This window comes from Ranitomeya variabilis, chromosome 4, assembly GCF_051348905.1.
Source record: "Ranitomeya variabilis isolate aRanVar5 chromosome 4, aRanVar5.hap1, whole genome shotgun sequence".
NCBI lineage: Eukaryota > Metazoa > Chordata > Amphibia > Anura > Dendrobatidae > Ranitomeya > Ranitomeya variabilis.
The window spans coordinates 444,560,117-444,583,983 of NC_135235.1; the positions used below are offsets into that span (position 1 = coordinate 444,560,117).

General features: G+C 44.0%; 1 protein-coding gene across 1 annotated transcript; it reads right to left on the reverse strand.

The window, feature by feature from the left end:
• Window positions 1–12,351: 12,351 nt before the first annotated feature.
• On the reverse strand, window positions 12,352–13,635 carry LOC143769000 (uncharacterized). The gene is made up of 3 exons (XM_077257612.1): window positions 13,507–13,635; window positions 13,251–13,401; window positions 12,352–13,164 (listed from the first exon to the last, which is right to left on the reverse strand). The coding sequence occupies exons 1-3, from the start codon at window positions 13,553–13,555 to the stop codon at window positions 12,507–12,509; spliced, it is 858 nt and encodes a 285-aa protein (XP_077113727.1). The 5' UTR covers window positions 13,556–13,635; the 3' UTR covers window positions 12,352–12,506.
• Window positions 13,636–23,867: the final 10,232 nt, after the last annotated feature.

Sequence of the window (23,867 nt, forward strand, 5' to 3'; positions counted from 1 at the left end):
CCCCCCCAAAGAATTGCTGTTTTTTGTTCATTCTTCCTCCCACAAATCATAATAGAAAGCAATCAAAAAATGTCATGTGCCCAAAAATGGTACCAATAACAACGTCAACTCGTCCCGCAAAAAAACAAGACCTCACATAACTCTGTGGGCCAAAATATGGAAACATTATAGCTCTCAAAATATGGCGATGCAAAAACTATTTTTTGCAATATAAAGCGTTTTTTAATGGGTGACAGCAGCCAAACATAAAAGCCCGCTATAAGGTCTCTTTCACACGTCCTGATATTTCCAATACAGGAGAGGTCAGTGTCTGTGTGTGTAATACGTGTGGCATGTGTGTGCCGCATGAATACCATATGGACAGGAGCCAGGGAAGAAGCATTACAGTAAGCGCTGTTCCCCGGTGCTGAACACTGCTCTCATCATTCTCCCCTGCTCGCGCCGATCGTGATCATGATGAGAGTAACATTTAAGTGATAAAAGAGCAGGTGGAGGCTGATGGGACTATTACTCCCATCAGCCTATTCCTGCTGCTGCTAATAACAGCGACAGCAGGAGCGGCTGATGGGGGTATTTATCAGCTGCCGCCTAAGCTATAAATTAATAAATGAACAAAATGGCATGGGTTCCCCTGTATTTTCTATAATCAGCCAGGCAAAACTCACAGCTGAGGGCTGCAACCCTCAGTTGTCAGCTTCAGCAAGGCTGGCTATCAAGAATAGAGGGGTCCCCATGCTGGTTTTTTTTTTCTAATTATTTAAATAATTTTAACAAATGGCATGGGGTTCTCCCCATTTTTGAAAGTCTTGCTGAAGCTCACAGCTGGGGGCTGGTATTTTCAGGCTGATAAGGGACCATGGATATTGACCCCCCAGCCTAAAAATAGCAGCCCACAACTGCCCAGAAAAGGCACATCTATTAGATGTGCCAATTCTGGCACATCTATTAGATGTGCCAATTCTGGCCCATTGCCCGGCTCTTCCCACTTGCCCTCTAGTGGTGGCAAGTGGGGTTCATATTTGTGGGGTTGAAGTCACCTTTGCATTGTCAGGTGACATCAAGCCCATGGCTTAGTAATGGAGAGGTGTCTATAAGACGCCTCTCCATTACTAATCCTATAGTTATATGTTAAATAAAGACACAGCCAGAATAAAGTCCTTTAATTGAAAAATTACACAGACTCCTTTATTATTCTCAATTAAACCATACTTACTGAAATGCCTAATTCCTGCGAAGCCCTCAATCTCTTGTAATAAACGTAAAATAAAAAACAACAATATACCATACCTGTCCGTCGTTGTGTCCCACGCCGTAATCCATGTCTGGGGGATAATTAGTTTTCAATAGGGTTGAGCGAAACGGATCGGACAAATTCAAAAATCGCCGACTTTCGGCAAAGTCGGGTTTCATGAAACCCGACCCGATCCTAGTGTGGGATCAGCCATGAGGTCGGCGATCTGTGCGCCAAAGTTGCGTTTCATATGACGCTTTCAGTGCCATTTCTCAGCCAATGAAGGAGGACGCAGAGTGTGGGCAGCGTGATGACATAGGTCTCGGTCCCCACCATCTTAGAGAAGGGCATGACAGTGATTGGCTTGCTTTCTGCGGCGTCACAGGGGCTATAAAGGGGCGTGCACGCCGACCGCCATCTTACTTCTGCCGACCTTAGCATAGGGAGAGGTTGCTGCAGCTTCCTCCGAAAAAGGGATATAGTTAGGGGATGATTAACCCCCAAACTGCTTGTGCTGTAGCTATTTCCACTGTCCAACACCACCTTTTTTGCAGGGACAGTGGAGAGTATATTTTTGTGCATCAGCTCTGTAGCTTATTAGGCTGCCTTATAAGGCTCCCTGATAGCTGCATTGCTGTTTGCACCGCTGCTGTGCAAACCAACTGCTTTTTTAAAAGCAAAAAAAAAGCAAAAATCCTGTTGCTCCTTTCTGCACAGTTATCTTGTTTATTTGTCCACACTTTTGTGTGCAGCAGTCCTTTTTATTGCTGCCATACTTGTCCTGAGATCATTGTAGGGAGATTGAAATTGTACTACAGTCCTTGTATTTTTTCATATATTTTCCAGCAACTTTCTGCCACTTACATAGTGTTGTTTTATACACTGGGCCTGAGTTTTGGTTCAGTCTCCCAAAAAAAAAGTGAGATTCAAATTCTCACAAAGTGGATATACTTCAGTCCTGTTAGTTTGTTGTATATCAGCCAGCCACTTTCTGCCACTTACATTGTGTTGTTTTATGCACAGGGCCTGAGTTTTGGTTCAGTCTCCCCCCCAAAAAAAAGGAGATTTAAATTCTCAACAAGTTTATATACACCTTCTACCTTGTTTTACAGTACCATAGAACGGTTGTTATTTTGGTTAGATTTTCCAAAAAATGAGGAAGTCTGGTGGAATAAGCCCATGGGCGGTGGTTGCTAGCTGGTACTGATGGTGGTGGTGGCAAAACCACAATAGCACCTAAGACTGGAGGTGTTGAGCCAGCGTCATCGTCTGGCTACCCAAAATGTTGATGATCTAACCTTCATTAAAATGAACCAATCATGGATTTCAAATTATTTTGCCTGACCTTCCCCTGCTGACACGTAGCTTGCCTGAAAAATGTCTTGCTTTTGGCCTCCTCTTACTGACTTCTCCAATTCCTCCATTTGCAGCTGCTGAATGTCCACCATAGGCCATTTTTATACCTCCCTAAATGGGCTGACTCCCCCCACAGGGCCGTGGTCACCACCTGGCGCATGCACCCGTGCGAGTGGCGTTTGCCTGAACAGGTGGGTGGGCCCACTCTTGGGCGACGGCACTGGCACAGGGTCCCTCATAGTACAATGAAGTGTCTCTGACGGTGGTGGTGCACAACCAACGTCAGACACACCATCGTAATATGAGGGGCCCTGTGCCAGTACCGCTGCCAATGAAAGAGTGTTCCCCCCCAGCTCGAACAGTGCTCTACCACTTGCATTACTTACCTCTCCGTGCTCCACCACTGTGTAGTCTGTGCTGTTAAATCCTTCAATGGCACTGCCAATACAAATTTGTTGAAATGATAGATGATAGTTAAAATATACAGGGGCCCTGGCCTCCATTTAGACCAGTTAATACTTTGAGCCTACTACCACTGTCTGCTACTCAGCAGAGGAGCCCACCCCTGTACCTAGCTATGCCACCTGTTTATTTATGAACAGTTTTTTTGGCAGACATTTAGCCCACTTTATTATTTGGGCCTACTAACTTAGTCTGCTACTCATTACAGTTTTCCTCCACTGAACAAAGCAATGCCGCCTGTTTAGTCCTGTTACCACATTTGAACTGCATTTAGCCCACTTTATTATTTGGGCCTACTAACTGTGTCAGCAACTCATTACAGTTTTCCTCCACTGAACAAAGCAATGCCGCCTGTTTAGTCCTGTTACCACATTTGAACTGCATTTAGCCTACTTTATTATTTGGCCTACTAACTGTGTTTCCTCCTCATCCTGCCCATTGCCCAGCCACTGCTAGATGAGTTTGCTGGTACATTGACCCAGACCACTACATTCCCCTTGCACTCTACACAGCCAGAATCTGACCCTGCTGAAAGTCAGGTTCCCCTTCCCGCATACTATACCACCTCACACGGGGACAAAGAGGAAGGTGCAGATGAAAGTGCAGGTTCCTTCATCTGGTGGGGGGGCATACTTGTTGGCGACTTCACTGGCACAGGACCCCCTCATAGTAAGCAAAAGTGTCTCTGCCAGTGGGAGGCGCCACCCGCCGTCAAACACACCGCCGTGACGGAACCTGCACTTTCATCTGCACCTTCCTACGAACGAGTGGGCCCCCCGTTTGCTCAGGATCACAGCACCTGCAAAGTTGAAATACTTACCTCTCCCTGCTCCACTGCCGTGAAGTATCCCGCGTTTCCTGGGCCCATGAAAATCTTGAGCCAGCCCTACCCCCCCCACAACTTTAGCCAAATGACCCCCAGTTTTCAATGCCTAACTATTATTATAAAGTAAATTAAGATTGACAAGCTTAAGTAATAAGAATTGATGTTTTTGGCATTAAAATGGGCACTGTAGGTGTTTTCCTGTCCTCCACTGACTGCCGACTTTGATTCCCCATTGACTTGCATTGGGTTTCGTGTTTCAGTCAGCCCCCGACTTTTTGCAATAATCGGCCGATTTCACCAGACCCGACTTTTGACAAAGTCGGGTTTCGCGAAACCCGACTCGATCCGAAAAAAGTAAAAGTCGCTCAACTCTAGTTTTCAACCTGGATGGTGCCAAGATGCGACCGTCCTGGCTGAAAACTACTGGTGAATGAGCTGGGGGTGACGTCATAGAGGTTACCTCCGGTCACTGGGCTGCGTTCCCAGCCGGGCTGAGATGTGGTGAGATCCGGTGAGATACCAGCTAGCAGCTCTATGTTATACACTTCTGTGAAGCACATGGAGGTTCAAAGTTCCTTGAGGGGTCTAGTTTCCAAAATTGTGTCACTTGTGGGGGTTTCCACTGTTTAGGCACATCAAGGGCTCTCCAAACGCGACATGGCGTCCGATCTCAATTCCAGCCAATTTTGCATTGAAAAAGTAAAATAACGCTCCTTCCCTTCCGAGCTCTGTCATGCACCCAAACAGTAGCTTACCCCCACATATGGAGCATCAGCATACTCAGGACAAATTGCACAACAACTTTTGGGGTCCAATTTCTCCTGTTACCCTTGGTAAAATGAAAAAAATTGAATCTGATGTAAATTTTTTGTGAAAAAAAGTAAAAAAAATTTTAACATTACAAAAATTCCTGTGAAGCACCTGAAGGGTTAATAAACGTCTTAAATGTAGTTTTGAGCACCTTGAGGGGTGCAGTTTTAGAATGGTGTCACTTTTGGGTATTTTCTATCATATAGACCCCTCAAAATGACTTCAGATGTGAAGTCCCTAAAAAAATGGTGTTGTAAAAATGAGAAATCGCTGTATAACTTTTAACCCTTATAACTTCCAAAATTGTGCTGATGTAAAGTAGACATGTAGGAAATATTACTTATTAAGTATTTTGTGTGACATTTGGGGATGGTAGGATGGAGCTGCAGGACAGTGAAGCAGCTAGCTGGGTGAAAGTTAGATAGAGGGAAGAGTGCCAGGGAGGCTAGTCCTGATCTGGCACACCCCAATAAGTTTGCTAAGTTGGCAGATGAGGGGGGTGCCAGAACAGGGGTAGCACTGCTGCAGCAAGGCATGTCCTCTGAAAGCCGGAGGAGTGACTGCTCCAGTAAGGAGGGAAATAGGAGAGCAGGGCAGGCCAGACAGGTGCTGGTAGTGGGGGACTCAATTACTAGGGGAACAGATAGGGCAATCTGTCACAAAGACAGGGATCGTCGAACGGTGTGCTGCCTCCCTGGCGCTTGAGTCCGACGCATCGCTGATCGGGTGGACAGATTATTGGGAGGGGCTGGTGAGGACCCAGCGGTCATGGTGCACACTGGCACAAATGACAAAGTTAGAGGTAGGTGGAAGGTCCTTAAAAACGATTTCAGGTAATTAGGCTGCAAGCTGAAAGCAAGGACCTCCAACGTGGTATTTTCCGAAATACTGCCTGTACCACGTGCCACGCCAGAGAGGCAACGGGAGATTAGGGATGTTAACCCCTTTACCCCCAAGGGTTGTTTGCACGTTAATGACCGGGCCAATTTTTACAATTCTGACCACTGTCCCTTTATGAGGTTATAACTCTGGAACGCTTCAATGGATCCTGGTAATTCTGACATTGTTTTCTCGTGACATATTGTACTTCATTATAGTGGTAACATTTCTTTGATATTACCTGCTTATAATTGTGAAAAAAACTGAAATTTGGCGACAATTTTGAAAATTTAGCAATTTTACAAATTTGAATTTTTATACAATTAAATCACAGAGATATGTCACACAAAATACTTAATAAGTAACATTTCCCACATATCTACTTTACATCAGCACAATTTTGGAACCAAAAATTTTTTTTTTAGGGAGTTATAAGGGTTAAAAGTTGACCAGCAATTTCTAATTTTTACAACACCATTTTTTTTTTAGGGACCACATCTCATTTGAAGTCATTTTGAGGGGTCTATATGATGGAAAATACCCAAGTGTGACACCATTCTAAAAACTGCACCCCTCAAGGTGCTCAAAATCACATTCAAGAAGTTTATTAACCCTTCAGGTGTTTCACAGGAATTTTTTGAATGTTTAAATAAAAATGAACATTTAACTTTTTTACACAAAAAATTTACTTCAGCTCCAATTTGTTCTATTTTTACAAAGGGTAACAGGAGAAAATGGACGCCAAAAGTTGTTGTACAATTTGTCCTGAGTACGTCGATACCCCATATGTGGGGGTAAACCACTGTTTGGGCGCATGGCAGAGCCCGGAAGCGAAGGAGCGCCATTTGACTTTTCAATGCAAAATTGACTGGAATTCAGATGGGACGCCATGTTGCGTTTGGAGAGCCCCTGATGTGACTAAACATTGAAACCCCCCACAAATGACACCATTTTGGAAAGTAGACCCCCTAAGGAACTTATCTAGATGTGTGGTGAGCACTTTGACCCATTAATTGATTCACAGAAGTTTATAATGCAGAGCCGTAAAAATAAAAAATCATTTTTTCACAAAAATGATTTTTCGCCCCCAATTTTTTATTTTTCCAAGTGTAAGAGAAGAGATTGGACTCCAAAAGTTGTTGTACAATTTGTCCTGAGTACGCTGATACCCCATATGTGGGGGTAAACCACTGTTTGGGCGCAAGGGAGAGCTCGGAAGGGAAACAGCGCCGTTTGACTTTTCATGTTGCGTTTGGAGAGCCACTGATGTGCCTAAATATTGAAACCACCCACAAGTGACACCATTTTGGAAAGTAGACCCCCTAAGGAACTCATCTAGATGTGTTGTGAGAGCTTTGAACCCCCAAGTGTTTCACTACAGTTTATAATGCAGAGCCGTGAAAATAAAAATTATTTTTTTCCCCACAAAATTTTTTAGCCCCCAGTTTTGTATTTTTCCAAGGGAAACAGTGTAAATTGAACCCCAAAAGTTGTTGTCCAATTTGTCCTGAGTACGCTGATACCCAATATGTGGGGGGAAACCACCGTTTGGGCGCATGGCAGAGCTCGGAAGGGAAGGAGCGCAATTTGGAATGCAGACTTAGATGGATTGGTCTGCAGGCGTCACGTTGCATTTGCAGAGCCCCTGATGTAACTAAACCGTACAAACCCCCCATAAGTGACCCCATATTGGAAACTAGACCCACCAAGAAACTTATCTAGATATGTTGTGAGAACTTTGAATTCCCAAGTGTTTCACTACACTTTATAACGCAGAGCGGTGAAAATAAAAAATATTTTTTTTTTACACAAAAAATATTTTTTAGCCCCCAGTTTTGTATTTTCCCAAGAGTAACAGGAGAAATTGGACCCCAAAAGTTGTTGTCCAATGTGTCCTGAGTACGCTGATACCCCATATGTTGCGGTAAACCCCTGTTTGTGCGCACGGGAGAGCTCGGAAAGGAAGGAGCACTGTTTTACTTTTTCAACGCAGAATTGGCTGGAATTGAGATCGGACGCCATGTCGCGTTTGGAGAGCCCCTGATGTGCCTAAACATTAAGGGTATGTGCACATGTATATTCTGAATATATTCAGAAAACCAAATGTGCCAAGTGCATGATTGCGCAATATTTGATGCCTCAAAGTCGTCGGACATCACCGCACACCGCGAAACAAAACATGTGTACACATCCGCATACGAACTCATGGAAACGCATGTCCCTGCATACACCAGGTTAAAGATATATATGCATGACGCATGCGGATCTGTGTGGATCATACGCTGCGCACAGATACGCTAATGTGAAACCAGCCTAAATGTATCTCTTCACAGTCCAACAGTTGTAGATTGTGCCACAGTCCTTGTGTTTATTGATGAGACATTCTTTCTCTCATAATAGTTTTACAGCTGTAGAGAAGTTATCACATATTTGAAAAAACTGATCTTTCTAAAGCAATGTCCATTCCTTAAGATTTGTATGCAAGTACTTAGAGTCCAGAGCTCTCCAAATACTGTATGTTGAACCACACTCCAATTTTTGAGTATTGCGCCACTATTCTTTTCATCCATATTTCAGGGAGTTCTACTAATTTATCATCAGTGGACATGATTCATTTCTCTTCTTTCCACCTAGAGGTACCATTCTGGATGGAATTGTTTGAAAGAATTAGGGCCCAGCATGAATACAAAAGAAAAAAGATTAGCCAACTCAACAATTGTCAAATGAGTAAATATTCTGAAACAACAGGCCACCAAAAAATAATTTAAGAACATGTATGTTAGTCTTCATGGCATGCATACATGATGTCAAAAATACCAGCCTCCTCCAACCCCATCAGCTGGCCATTCCATCTCCAAAATTGGTATATTTTTCACACCAATATTTCCTATTGTATAGGTTAAAAACAGGAAAGTACCTGATGGTACATAAAATCCAACGGTTCAGAAGACATAACAACTACATTGATAAACCCAAAAAGATATGTTTGAATAACTTGATTCTGATGAAGAGCTTGCCACTTTAAATGGCTAGAGTAGTAAGTAGGTGGTATCCAGAACTTCTTAAATGGGTCCTTTCACAGTACAACAGTTGTGGATTGTGACAGTCTGTTTTATCCATTGATGTCTCATCACGGTTCTACAGCTGTGAAGATGTTGAACACATATGTAAAAATCTTGATTTTGCTGAAGAAATGGCCATACTTTAAGGCCATGTTCACACGTTCCTGATTTCCCTGCTGTTTTTTCTGCACTAAAAACCGCAGCTCTTGGCAGAAAACGCATGTGCGTTTTTTGGTGCGTTTTTGGTGCGTTTTTTGATGCGGTTTTTAGTGCGTTTTTTTATGCAGTTTTCTCTGCAGATTGTCTGTGTTTGACACAAATAAAGCTTAACTGCAGTGGGGGACAAAAAAAAAAATGATGTCATTTCCTTGTCCAACCCTTTTCTTCTTCCATCCTCCATTTTGGAACTTAACACACCAAAACACACCAAAATGAGTGGACGTGTTTGTAATGACAGCGCTCTGCAGAGTGCTGAGCATAGGCCAGATCACAGCCCGCGGATCCAGCTCCGCACGCCACACCGGATTGCGATCCTGGGGTTGATTCTTCTAATCTTGAATCGTCATAAACGTCAGGTAAGCAGATGTCTGTTTGTTTTATATATTGGGTTATGGGTACATGTCCACGTTCTGGAAACGCTGTGTGTTTGGCGCTGCGTGGGGCCGCAGCGCCAAACATGCAGCGTCCAGATATAACAGCATAGTGGAGGGGATTTCATGAAATCACGTGTCCACTGTGTGTCATCCGTCAGCCCTGCGACTCCGGACATGCTGCGCGTCTTTTATGATCACAGCATGTCCGTGTTCCTTGCTGAGAAGCTGCGGCTCCGCAAGGAATAAAACAGGGCCCTATGCGTGGGGTGCGATGATGCCGGATTTGTACAATGAACACACCTGGCATCATTGCGTCCCAGAAGGGGGTGGGGCTTTGCACATAGCGGTTTTGGCGCTCCAACGATAACGATGGCCATCCTGAACGTGGACACGTACCCTTACATATTCCGCATTGCTTTCCAGGCATGTTTGATATTTTTTTCTCATCGTTGTGTTTTACAAAATATATATATTTTTATTTTATTTTAGAGGCAGCGGCGGCAGAGAAGGCGTGCACATAAAAGAATGTGGGTGCACCCTCTTGTAGCAGAGCGAACAGAGAAGGGGCACTTTTATGTCCTCTACAATGATTTGAGGAGGTAAGTAGAAATATATTGAACGACAAATTTACCTTTTTTTGCTAACAATACTTGTGAAGTAACCCTTTTTTGTGTTTCTTTTTCAATTTTCAGATATCCGGACAAATTTATATCTTTTTGTCGGCTATCGATTCTGGCATTTGACAGACTGCTCACCATCCTGGCACCCCATTTGACACTGCAAGACACGGTGATGAGGAAGTCCATTTCTGCAGAGGAAAGGCTGTTCATCACCTTGCGGTAAGTAACAATTTTTTTGTGGGAATGTCGTTAGGTCTCTATTTTACACATCTCTGCGTCCAGTATGTGTGATTAAACCCACCCACTCCTCTTGTTGGACGGGGAGCACACATACACACACACACACGTGAGATACGGCCGAGTGTTGCATGGTAATCCCCGGCCCTGCTGCCTGCACTCTGGAGCGGAGTGTGCACCCACATACCAATACATGGAGCCGCACGCTCCACAACGGAGTGCATGCAGCAGGTCCGGGGATTACCATGCAACACTCGGTCATATCTCGCATGCGTGTGTGCACAAGTCCCATCAGGCCTTTTATTAAGGTTTTTTACACCCTTTGTGTTGTGCTGGGTGTTAATGCCATCATTATTGAATGCTTTACATAACACATGAATGGTGCTGGACGCATATTATAGCGGCCTTAACTTGTGACATGTTTTAATTACATTTTTGTGTGACACTTCTAATTTTCTTTTTTGTTTCTTTGCAGATTTTTGGCCATAGGAGAGAGCTATACATCCCTGCACCTCCAATTTAGAGTTGGTAAATCTACCATCTCTAACATTGTGAGGTGTACATGTACCGTCATCTGGCAGAAGTTGCAGCCCATCGTGATGCCTTCCCCAACCGAGGAGACTTGGCTGCAGGTTGCAGCAGGCTTTCAGTCTGTGGCCAATTTCCCAAACTGCATAGGTGCAGTCGATGGTAAACATGTTAGGGTTCAGCAGCCCCCACGATCAGGATCACGCTTCTTTAATTATAAGAAGTATTTTTCAGTGGTCCTGATGGCAGTGGCTGATGCCCATTACAAATTTGTTGCCATTGATGTTGGTGCCTATGGTAGTACTGGGGATTCTCGGGTGTTGCGAACGTCACAGATTGGGATGCAAATTCTTCGAGATGGCGGCACGCTCCCAGCCCCAAGACCTTTGCCGGGTTCCACACATCCAGTGCCCTTTGTGATGGTATCGGATGAGGCGTTTCCCTTAACGACAACCCTGCTGCGCCCATACCCACGAAGGGGACTGGATGCCCGACGGAGGATTTTTAATTATCGGCTGAGTCGTGCACGCAGATATGTGGAATGCACCTTTGGGATCATGACCAGTCAGTGGAGGATCTTTCACACTGCCATTCAGTTGGACACAGACACCGTTGATGCTGTGATAAAGGCTTGCTGTGTACTCCACAACTATGCTCCTGAGTACAACACTGACGTAGATCACAACTATGCTCGTGAGTACAACACTGACGTAGATGTGGAGTACCAGCAGCCAGTATTTAATCCAGTGGTCAACGGGGGTCTGGGCAGGCCGTCCAACTCTGGTGTGCGTGTGAGAGAATCCTTCACTGACTACTTTATGAGTCCTGAAGGTGCCGTGCACTGGCAATACTCCTGTGCTGGTGTTGAGCAGCCTGACCAGCAGAGAAGGATGCATCTACACTGACCCTCCCCAAAAAGTTGCCGACATCGCTGCTAACTGTTGTGAAAAGATCCCGAACAATGTGAAACGACAACAATCAACACAAAATTGTGTTTAAAAATGTTTTTTTTTCATGTGACCCAAAAAAAAAAAATTTGGTTGTAATTTAAATAAAACATTTTTTTGGGATTAATTTCTTTTGTGTCTTTGTATGTCAAAAAAATGGGTGGTGTTTTCATAAATTAACTGCAGTATGAGATATAGAATACTTAACACATCAACCCCCAAAACACTAATCGATAGCCCATATACCCAGGACAGCGTCCGACACAGAGGCCTTGTCCCCATTGTCTAAAAACAAGAGAATATTTTTTTAAAAAAAAAATTTATTGTAAAGAACACAAAATTGTTGTAAATTTTATAAATGATTTTTCAATTTGAAACAAAATAATTAAACAGCCCCTTACAAAGCCAACGTGCAACTGGAGCTAGAAACAAAAGCTCAGGTCCGGACACCATACTCATAGAAAAAACACAAGAAAACCACAAGAAAAAAGAAGTACATTATCTCGGCTAATCCTTAAAATTGTCAGTTTATTTAAAATATTAAACATGAACAAAATATAACAGAAAAACAGTATTAATACAGAGATATTCGAATAATAGGGAACGGGTGCACCACAACATCCACTATCACATAACAGGAGGGGAGAAGGACATGAGTTGTCAAAGGAGTTATGTGTCCCTGTACATCTCTATTGAGACCTCCAGTGCCAGTACTCAGTTATATTTTTTACTCCTTTGACAACTCGTGTCCTTCTCCCCTCCTGTTATGTGATAGTGGATGTTGTGGTGCACCTGTTCCCTATTATTCGGATATCAATACGGTTTTTCTGTTATATTATATTTTGTTCATTTTTAATATTTTAAATAAACTGATAAGTTTACCGATTATCAGATATGATGTACTTCGTTTTTCTTGTGGTTTTCTGTGCAACTGGAGCTGTAGCACTTTTTACTTTTAATGTAGATAGGTGTACTCTGGAGAATACAGGAAATTTGTTCCCTCTGTTTGAGAAGTTGCTCCCAGCTGCTGAGAACTTCCTCTTTCGGCGTAACTTCCTTGACTGTTGGCCAAATACTGTGGTCTTGCAGGTGTGTCCGGTGTTCTGTGTCGGGGCCTGAACAGTCCCAACACCCCCATCAGAACCTCATTATATGGCAAAATAGGAGCAGGGTCCTCCAGAGCAGTGAGGGACATCTGGACCATAGACATAAAAAGAGACTGTCTATCCGGTGGCAGTGAGCGGGTCTTTCTTGCGACAGTTAATGCAAACGAATCGCAATGGTCGTCACTAGAAGATTTTTTTATAAAATCAAGGGTGTCGGAGGCAATTTGGACCGTTTGGTCCTCATTGTTCTTCTTTGTTTTTTGTTTTTTTTTCTCTGCTGCCACCGGATAGACAGCTCTCTTCTCCACTCTCACAGCTTCTGCGGAATCAGATGCTTCAGCAGCTGCTGAAGCAGATGTGGATGCAGCAGCTGCTGAAGTGGATGTGGATTCAGCAGAAGCTGTGGGAACGGATGGAGAGATGGTCCCTCCCACTCCAGAGGAACTGCCTGCTCCATCCTCATTGTCGCTTTCCTCCCCATCAGCTGCGGACATGTTTCCTTCCGTCCTGTGGGGGGGAAAAAAGATCATTAATAAAAATTTTAGCAACACATATTATATATAAATAATCTTGTGGAGTGGATTGTAACTTACCTTCTCAATGTCCGGCTGGTGACAATGAATTGGAGCTCTTCACTGAAGGGAAAATGTTTTTTGCTCGGCGACGAGCCACTCTTTGCACAGTCATTAATAAACTTGGTAAATCTGTCCCTGATGGAGCGCCACCGTTGCCTCACATCTTTATCTACAAAAAAAAGGTTCCAAAAAACAACAACAATTTTTTAGAGATCTAAAAAAATTATAATTTTAATAAACTCAAGGTTTGCTAAATAAATTTAATTATAATTACCAATTTGCTGTCGTGTTGGACCGGGATACTTGTCCCAATCCGGGACCATGTCACGAACAATTTTGGTCCATGCGAGTTCCCGATAGTATTTGTCCTTATATGATTCATCTGAAGGGTCCCACAGGGCCGGATAATCACGAACCTACAATGAATACAATAGTGTCATTTCATAATCTATAGAACGACCAAGTAATGTGCCAGAAATGGTTTTAAAAAGTATTTAAGTGCCACGTATTTAAGTGCCACGTATCACGTATTTCAGTGCCACGTATTTCAGTGCCACGTATTTAAGTGCCACGTATTTAAGTGCCACGTATCACGTATTTAAGTGCCACGTATCACGTGTTTCAGTGCCACGTATTTCAGTGCCACGTATTTAAGTGCCACGTATCACATATTTAAGTGCCACGTATCACGTATTTCAGTGCCACGTATTTCAGTGCCATGTTCTTAAGTGCCACTTATCACGTATTTCTGTGCCACGTATTTCAGTGCCACGTATTTAAGTGCCACGTATTTAAGTGCCACGTATCACGTATTTAAGTGCCACGTATCACGTATTTCAGTGCCACGTATTTAAGTGCCACGTGTCACGCATTTAAGTGCCACGTATCACGTATTTAAGTGCCACATATTTCAGTTGCACGTATTTTTGCTATTGTAAGGTGACATTAATCCCGGTTAATAATGGAGAGGCGTCAATAAGACGCCTCTCCATTATTAATGCTATTAAAAAGATTAAAAAAAAAATATAGGGGGACCCCCCCCCCAAAAAAAAAAAAAAAAATGACATAGGGTCCCCCTATATTTTTAGGCCAGAAAGGCTAGGCAGACTGCTGCAGGCCAATATTTGTGGCCTGGGAAGGGGTTAAAATACCCATGGCTGTTCCCAGGCCATGAATATGAAGCCCACAGCTGTCTGCGTAGCCTTTCTGGCTCAGAAATAGAGGGAGAGCCCCCAAAAAAAAGTGTTGGGGTCCCCCTATATTTTTAGGCCAGAAAGGCTACGCAGACAGCCGTGGGCTTATATTCATAGCCTAGGAAAGGGGCCATGGATATTTGCCCCCCCCCCCCACCCGGCTACAAATATAAGCCCGCAGCCGCCCCAGAAAAGGCGCATCAAAATGATGTGCCAATTCCGGCACTTAGCCCCTCTCTTCCCACTCCCTGTAGCGGTGGGATATGGGGTAATGAGGGGTTAATGCCACCTTGCTATTGTAAGGTGGCATTAAGCCCGGTTAATAATGGAGAGGCGTCAATAAGACGCCTATCCATTATTAATCCAATGAAAGGGTTAAAAAAAACCCCACAAACACTAGAAAAAAACTATTTTAATGAAAGAAAGACACCCACTTTTTGACCATATTTTATTGTACGCTCAATCCGTCCTGAAGACCCTCGACCTGAAAAAGACGCAAAATAAAAAAAACAAATTCATACTCCCTGGCCCTGTCCGCAGAAATCCATCGAGGGTCCCACGAAGATCTTCCATGGAGAACAGACACATCCAGAGATATGTCTGCTCTCCACGGCTGCAGCAACACACTGACAGGAGCCATAGTTCCTGTCGGTGTGTCACTGCGCATGCGCGAGCGAGTTTACCGGCGGTCATTGACCCCGGCACTCTCGCTTAACGGCAGTGCTGCGTGGGAAAGTTCAACGCAGCTGTACTGCCGTTAACCGAGACGCCGGAGCCATTGAACTCCGGAACAGTACGCGATACACTGCTAGGAGCTTCGCTCCTGGCAGTGTATCGCCGGAGAGCAGCCGATCGGCGTGGGACACTCGTTTTATGGATTCTGCGGACAGGGAGTATGAATTAGATTTTTTATTTTGAGATTTTTTCTAGGGGATCGAGGGCTTCGCCTACCAGTGTGCTGTTGGTGAGTATATACTCTGTGTTATATGTTGTATGTACTGTGTGTCATGTATGTGTATTGTGTGTGTTTTGTGTAACTTTACAACTGTGCTAAGTCGCCGGACACAGGGACAACTCTCCCATCCTAATACCGGATGGGAGTAGTAGTCCCATACGGCGACTTAGCACAATGGTGGCACTAGCGTCGCATGGGGACACACACACACACATACACACACATACATACATACATACCAAATCTATCAAACGGCCGACATCGATCCCCATGCGACGGTATGCCTCCATGTCTCTTCGGGATACAGGAACACACTCCGCCCACGCACTTCCGCCCACGCACTTCCTCCCGCATCCCCGCACTTCCTGCTGCAGCGGTTTCTCCACCCATAACCGCAATAAAACCCGCAGGTATATTTTTGATCTGCGGGTTTTACTGCGGGTTTGACCTCACAATGGAGGTCTATGGGTGCAGAACCGCTGCAGTTCCGCACAAAGAAGTGACATGGTCCTTCTTTTTTACCGCAGCTATTCAGCGCGGCTTTTTTAGTGAATTTCAGCATCATGTGCACAGCGTTTCCTGTTTTCCATAGGGTTACATTGTACTGTACCCTGCATGGAAAACAGCTGCGGACCCGCAGCGGCAAAATCGCGGCGGTTCCGCAGTAAAAAACGCATTGTGTGAACATGGCCTAAGAGGTGTGCAAATAGTGTCAAGAGCTCTCTAAATATGTTGCACCACCGTCCATCTTTTGTGTATTGTGTACACTATTCTTTTTATCCATTGGTCAGTGCATTCTTCTCATACAGTATCTCATCAATGGATAACATTTCTTTTCTCTCCACCTAAAGAAAGGTACCATTCTGGTCCATTTTCTTTGAAAGAATTGGGTCACAACATGCATACGGAAGGAACGAGATTTGCCATCTCACCAATTGACAAAGTTGTAAAAATTCTGAACCATTAGGCCACAAAAAAAATAATTTAACAACTTGTATGTTAGTCTTTAGGGCATGCATACATGATGTTAAAAAAATCCAGCCTCCTCCAACCCCTTCAGCTGGCCATTCCATCTCCAAAAGTGGTATATTTTTCACACCAACATTCCAATTGTATAGGTTAAAACCAAGAAAGTGCCTGATGGTACAGAAAATTCAATGGTTCAGAAAACATAACTACCTTGATAAACCCAAAAAGAATATGAAGGCTCATTTGGAGAACTTGATTCTGATGAGGAGATGTACACTCATTCATGGCTAGATCTGTAGATAGGTGGTGTCCAGTACTTCCTAAGGCTAGGTACACATTAGCGTTTTTTGCGCAGCGTGTCATCTGCATGTGCAAATGCATGCAAACACATGCTTATGCTGTGGTTTTACTCTGCATCATCTTACGCATGACACAAAAAAACTTGCTGCGCGTGCATGCGTTTAAATGCATTTTGGCATGTGTTTGCGTTGTTGACTTGCATGGTGGAGGTGGTGAAATCATTTCCTCGATATGCACCGTCTGAAGTACGCATGCGTATCGAACGCATGCGTATGCATGGCTTTGCGTACCAATGCATTCCCAAAGACAGTAATGCATTGTTTTCACGTACTCATTCGCAATCATGCACTTGTGGATGATTGCGAATGAGTACATGAAAACAATGCATTACTGTCTATGGAAATGCATTGGTACGCAAGGACATGCACACGCATGCGTTCGATACGCATGCGTACTTCAGACGGCGCACATCCAGGAAATGATTTCACCACCTCCACCGTGCACGTCAACAACGCAAACACATGCCAAAATGCGTTTAAACGCATGTGACATATGTGACAACTTCTCTACAGCTGTAAAACTATTATGACAGAAAGAATGTCTAATTAATAAATAAAAGAACTGTGGCACAATCTACAACTGCTGGACTGTGAAGAGATACATTTAGGCTGGTTTCACATTAGCGTATCTGTGTGCAGGGTATGATCCACACAGATCCCATGCGTCATGCATATATATCTTTAACATGGTGTATGCAGGGACATGCGTTTCCATGAGTTCGTATGCGGATGTGTACGCATGCGTCGTTTCTTGGTGTCCGGCGAATGCAACATGTTGCATTTTTTGAGACATCAAATATTGCGCAATTATGAGATTGCGGATGATTGTGAATGAGTACGTCAAAACAATGCATTAATGTCTATGGGAATGCATTGGTACGCAAGGACATGCGTACGCATGCGTTCCATATGCATGCGTACTTCAGGCGACGCATGTCCAGGAAATTATTTCACCTACTCCACCATGCGCATAAATAGCACAAACGCATGCCAAAGCACTTTTAAACTCATGCACACACACCAAGGTTTTTTTTGCATCATGCATAATATGATGCGGAGTAAAACCGCAGCATAAGCACACCACTTATCTACAGATCTAGCCATGAATGAGTGTACCTCTCCTCATCACAATCAAGTTCTCCAAATGAGCCTTCATATTCTTTCTGGGTTTATCAAGGTAGTTATTATGTTTTCTGAACCATTGAATTTTCTGTACCATCAGGCACTTTCTTGGTTTTAACCTATACAATTGGAAATTTGGTGTGAAAAATACACCAATTTTGGAGATGGAATGGGCAGCTGAAGGGGTTGGAGGAGGCTGGATTTTTTAACATCATGTGTGCATGCCCTAAAGACTAACATAAGTATTCGGCCCCCTGGAACTTTTCAACCTTTTCCCACATATCATGCTTCAAACATAAAGATATCAAATGTAAATTTTTGGTGAAGAATCAACAACAAGTGGAACACAATTGTGAAGTTGAACAAAATTTATTGGTTATTTAAAATTTTTGTGGAAATTCAAAAACTGAAAAGTGGGGTGTGCAATATTATTCGACCCCTTTACTTTCAGTGCAGCAAACTCACTCCAGAAGCTCATTGTGGATCTCTGACTGATCTAATGTTGTCCTAAATGCCTAATGATGATAAATATAATCCACCTGTGTGTAATCAAGTCTCCGTATAAATGCACCTACTCTGTGATAGTCTCAGGGTTCTGTTTGAAGCACAGAGAGCATCATGAAGACCAAGGAACACAACAGGCAGGTCCGTAATGTTGTGGAGAAGTTTAAAGCCGGATTTGGATACAAAATGATTTCCAATACTTTAAACATCCCAAGGAGCATTGTGCAAGCGATCATATTGAAATGGAAGGAGTAGCATACCACTGCAAATCTACCAAGACCCGGCTGTCCCTCTAAACTTTCATCTCAAGCAAGGAGAAGACTGATCAGAGATGCAGCCAAGAGGCCCATGATCACTCTGGATGAACTGCAGAGATCTACAGCTGAGGTGGAACAGTATGTCCATAGGACAACAATCAGTCATACACTGCACAAATCTGGCCTTTATGGAAGCGTGGCAAAAAGAAAGCCATTTCGTAATGATATCCATAAAAAGTGTTGTTTGCAGTTTGCAACAAGCCACCTGGGAGACACACCAAACATGTGGAAGAAGGTGCTCTGGTCAGATGAAACCAAAATCGAACTTTTTGGCAACAATGCCAAATTATATGTTTTGCGTAAAGGCAACACAGCTCATCACCCTAAACACACCATCCCCACTGTCAAACGTGGTGGCAGCATCATGGTTTGGGCTTGCTTTTCTTCAGCAGGGACAGGGAAGATGGTTAAAATTAATGGGAAGATGGATGGAGCCAAATACAGGACCATTCTTGAAGAAAACCTGTTGGAGTCTGCAAAAGACCTGAGACTGGGACGGAGATTTGTCTTCCAACAAGACAATGATCCCAAACATAAAGCAAAATCTACAATGGAATGGTTCACAAATAAACGTATCCAGGTATTAGAATGACCAAGTCAAAGTCCAAACCTCAATCCAATCGAGAATCTGTGGAAAGAGCTGAAAACTGCTGTTCACAAACGATCTCCATCAAACCTCAGTGAGCTCAAGCTGTTTGCCAAGGAAGAATGGGCAAGAATTTTAGCCTGTCGATGTACAAAACTGATAGAGACATACCCCAAGCGACTTGAAGCTGTAATCGCAGCAAAAGGTGGCGCAAAAAAGAATTAAGTTAAAGGGGACGAATAATATTGCACGCCCACTTTTCAGTTTTTTAATTTCCACAAAAGTTTAAAATAACCAATAAATTTTGTTCAAGTTCACAATTGTGTTCAACTTGCTGTTGATTCTTCACCAAAAATTTACATTTGGTATCTTTATGTTTGAAGCATGATATGTGGGAAAAGATTGAAAAGTTCCAGGGAGCCAAATACTTTCACAAGGCACTGTACATGTTGTTAACCCCTTCATGACCCAGCCTATTTTGGCCTTAATGACCTTGCCGTTTTTTGCAATTCTGACCAGTGTCCCTTTATGAGGTAATAACTCAGGAACGCTTCAACGGATCCTAGCGATTCTGAGATTGTTTTTTCGTGACATATTGGGCTTCATGTTAGTGGTAAATTTAGGTCGATAATTTCTGAGTTTATTTGTGAAAAAAACGGAAATTTGGCGAAAATTTTGAAAATTTAGCAATTTTCACATTTTGAATTTTTATTCTGTTAAACCAGAGAGTTATGTGACACAAAATATTTAATAAATAACATTTCCCACATGTCTACTTTACATCAGCACAATTTTGGAAACAAATTTTTTTTTTTGCTAGGAAGTTATAAGGGTTAAAATTTGACCAGTGACTTCTTATTTTTACAACAAAATTTACAAAACCATTTTTTTTAGGGACCACCTCACATTTGAAGTCAGTTTGAGGGTTCTATATGGCTGAAAATACCCAAAAGTGACACCATTCTAAAAACTGCACCCCTCAAGGTGCTCAAAACCACATTCAAGAAGTTTATTAACCCTTCAGGTGTTTCACAGCAGCAGAAGCAACATGGAAGTAAAAAATTAACATTTAACTTTTTAGTCACAAAAATGATCTTTTAGCAACAATTTTTTTATTTTCCCAGAGGTAAAAGGAGAAACTGGACCACGAACGTTGTCCAATTTGTCCTGAGTACGCTGATACCTCATATGTGGGGGTAAACCACTGTTTGGGCGCCCGGCAGGGCTCGGAAGGGAAGGAGCGCCATTTGACTTTTTGAATGAAAAATTGGCTCCAATCTTTAGCGGACACCATGTCGCGTTTGGAGAGCCCCCGTGTGCCTAAACATTGGAGCTCCCCCACAAGTGACCCCATTTTGGAAACTTGACCCCCCCCAGGAACTTATCTAGAAGCATAGTGAGCACTTTAAACCCCCAGGTGCTTCACAAATTGATCCGTAAAAATGAAAAAGTACTTTTTTTCACAAAAAAATTATTTTAGCCTCAATTTTTTCATTTTCACATGGGCAACAGGATAAAATGGATCCTAAAATTTGTTGGACAATTTCTCCTGAGTACACCGATACCTCACATGTGGGGGTAAACCACTGTTTGGGCACATGGTAAGGCTCGGAAGGGAAGGAGCGCCATTTGACTTTTTGAATGAAAAATTATCTCCATCGCTAGCGGACACCATGTCACGTTTGGAGAGCCCCTGTGTGCCTAAACATTGGAGCTCCCCTACAAGTGACCCCATTTTGGAAACTAGACCCCCCAAGGAACTTATCTAGATGCATAGTAAGCACTTATAACCCCCAGGTGCTTCACAGAGGTTTATAACACAGAGCCGTGAAAATAAAAAATAATTTTTCTTTCCTCAAAAATGATTTTTAGCCCAGAATATTTTATTTTCCCAAGGGTAATAGGAGAAATTGGACCCCAAATGTTGTTGTCCAGTTTGTCCTGAGTACGATGATACCTCATATGTGGGGGTAAACCACTGTTTGGGCGCACGGCAGGGCTCGGAGGGGAAGGCATGCCATTTGGCTTTTTGAATGGAAAATTAGCTCCAATCATTAGCGGACACCATGTCGCGTTTGAAGAGCCCCTGTGTGCCTAAACATTGGAGCTCCCGCACAAGTGACCCCATTTTAGAAACTAGACCTCCCAAGGAACTAATCTAGATGTGTGGTGAGCACTTTGAACTCCCAAGTGCTTCACAGAAGTTTATAACGCAGAGCCATGAAAATAAAAAATAATTTTTCTTTTCTCAAAAATGATTTTTTAGCCCACAATTTTTTATTTTCCCAAGGGTAACAGGAGAAATTGGACCCCAAAAGTTGTTGTCCAGTTTCTCCTGAGTACGCTGATACCCCATATGTGGGGGTAAAGTGTCATGATCTGTACTTTTGCCCTGTCCTGTATTTGAATAGTATGCCATTTGATGTATGTAACTGTTCTCTAGTTTCTATTAGCTGTAGTTTATGTATTTTCTTGTGCTGGGAGTTTACCTGTAACAATGTCTCCTTCCCCCAATACTTGCAGCCCTAAGCTATAATGTAATTAAGCTTTGTCAACTAGTGAAGGAATAGCCATTCTTCCTCACAGCAGGTGGCTAGTCAAATGTACACACTACGGAGCCGAACAGTATAGAATCTTCTGATGGACCCAACCATTGAATAGAAGGTGTGACCCCTACCCCCCTTCATGGGCGGATCCCAGGAGCTCAGACAATCCATTCTTATTTTGAGATCAGATGTGAGTTGACCTTTGAAGGAGAAGGAGTGGGGATTCTTAGCTGAGGCAAGACCCATGTCCATCTGTGACTGCGGAAGCGAACAGGGCGAGACTTGAGCTGAGGACATATCTCGTCGTTCGTGGGATTGTTTTGTGATCCCTTGGACTCGTGTGGACTATTGTTTTGTTAGCTGGCACAAGGATTATCGGGAGGTGTCCCCGAACCTGTTCCGTTGGACTAATTGTGGACTCTGTAGATCTACCTGCATGTGTTGTTCCAGCGTTCTTGATAATAAATCTGTGGAATCATCCCTTGGCCTGTTGTCCCTTCTTGCTCTGCCGTACACCCCATCAGAAACTGGTGGCAGCAGTGGGATCAGAGCAGAAGGAATGGAGGACAACGGCCCAACATCGGGAACCAGCACTGCAGAGTACAAGAACTGGACTGTGGTGAACTTACAAACAAAGGCCCGTGAACTGGGAGTCAGCTACAAGGGGCTCTCCAAGGAGCAGCTAATTGAGGCTTTGGAAGGAGTTCGCCTGCAAGATTACGCTGAGGAAGGATCCCCACAGCAAACGGAGGAAAGACGGCAGCCGGAGGTAAATACACAAAAAAGTCAGTGGGTTGTGTGGTACGAGGAGGAGTTGGCTTTGCTGGGAGAGGAGGCCACCATAGACGATAAGAGGGAGGCCATTCACAGAGCTCAGGAGAGGGAGAGGGAGGCCATTCACAGAGCCAAGGAGAGGGAGGCCATTCACAGAGCCGAGGAGAGGGAGGCCATTCACAGAGCTGAGGACAGAGCTCAGGAGATGGCATTGCTGGAGAGGCAGATCGCTTTGGAAGCAGCTAGAAGCTCCAGACAGACTGTAACCCCAGCACCCACCATGAGGGAACTCCCCAGAGTGTCCCGCAAAGACTTCAAGCCGTTTAATGAGGCTGCAGGCGACATTGAGGGCTTCTTCCAGGACTTTGAGCATCAGTGTCGATTAATGGAAGTCCCGGACAGGGAGCGAGTCCGACATCTGGTGGGGCTCTTAGAGGGTGGAGCTGCAGCAGCCTATAGAGCTATGGGCCCTCGAGAGAACTGTGAGTATGCGGAGATTAAACTGACTATTCTAGAACATTATGCTGTGACGCCAGACACTTACAGGACTCAGTTCCGTACTTTAGCCTGCGATGAGGAAGTGTCTTTCAAGATGTATGCCCACAGACTCAAACAAATATGTCATCGCTGGCTGGAAGCAGAGGAGGCCTTAACCTGGGAGACCTTTCTCCAGGTTATCCTAAAAGAGCAGTTTTACTTCAAGTGCCCTGCTGAGATCTGGGAATGGGTGCGTGAGAGGAGACCAGCCACTGTGGAGGAAGCTGCAGCTCTAGCTGATGAGGTTCTCACCATCAAGCCTCAGTGGAAAAAACTACTACTCAGTGAGAAAAAAACTACCAGCCCCCCAACGCTGGCGGCCCCTGGTCCTTCGGCCTCCAATATTTACCATCCCACTAGACCACCAACTCATGGTGACCTTCGTGTGACTGTGCCTTGCACTACTCCTGCTCCACCTTTGGGAATACGACATGGAGGAAGAATCCCAGAGCGCAGATGTTATGGATGTGGGCAGCCTGGGCATCTGCAATTCCAATCTCCAGGTGTTCTGAGGCAGAACCGCTACAGACCGCCTTTGCCCGTTCATTATCTACAGACCCCCTCACCAGGAGAAGAGCTGGATATAGTCCCTGATGACTTGCCAAGTGACTCGGATACCCTGGATCCCCTACCAGGAGTCTATGGGGTGCGAGCCCCAGCCACCTGTTCTTCTGAGCTTCAGCACAAACATCTACAGGAGGTTGTGCTGGATGGCCAAAAAGTTGTTGGCTTCCGTGACACTGGGGCTTTCCTCACCATAGCCGATCCCCGAG

Bases quoted from the DNA above. Each gene is read 5' to 3' on its own strand.
- LOC143769000 (XM_077257612.1), bottom strand. From the start codon at position 13,555: ATGGTCCCGGATTGGGACAAGTATCCCGGTCCAACACGACAGCAAATT. The intron at 13,402-13,506 runs GTAATTATAATT...TTTTTTTTGTAG, and splicing joins TCCAACACGACAGCAAATTG to ATAAAGATGTGAGGCAACGG. The intron at 13,165-13,250 runs GTAAGTTACAAT...TCCCCCCCACAG, and splicing joins ACCAGCCGGACATTGAGAAG to GACGGAAGGAAACATGTCCG.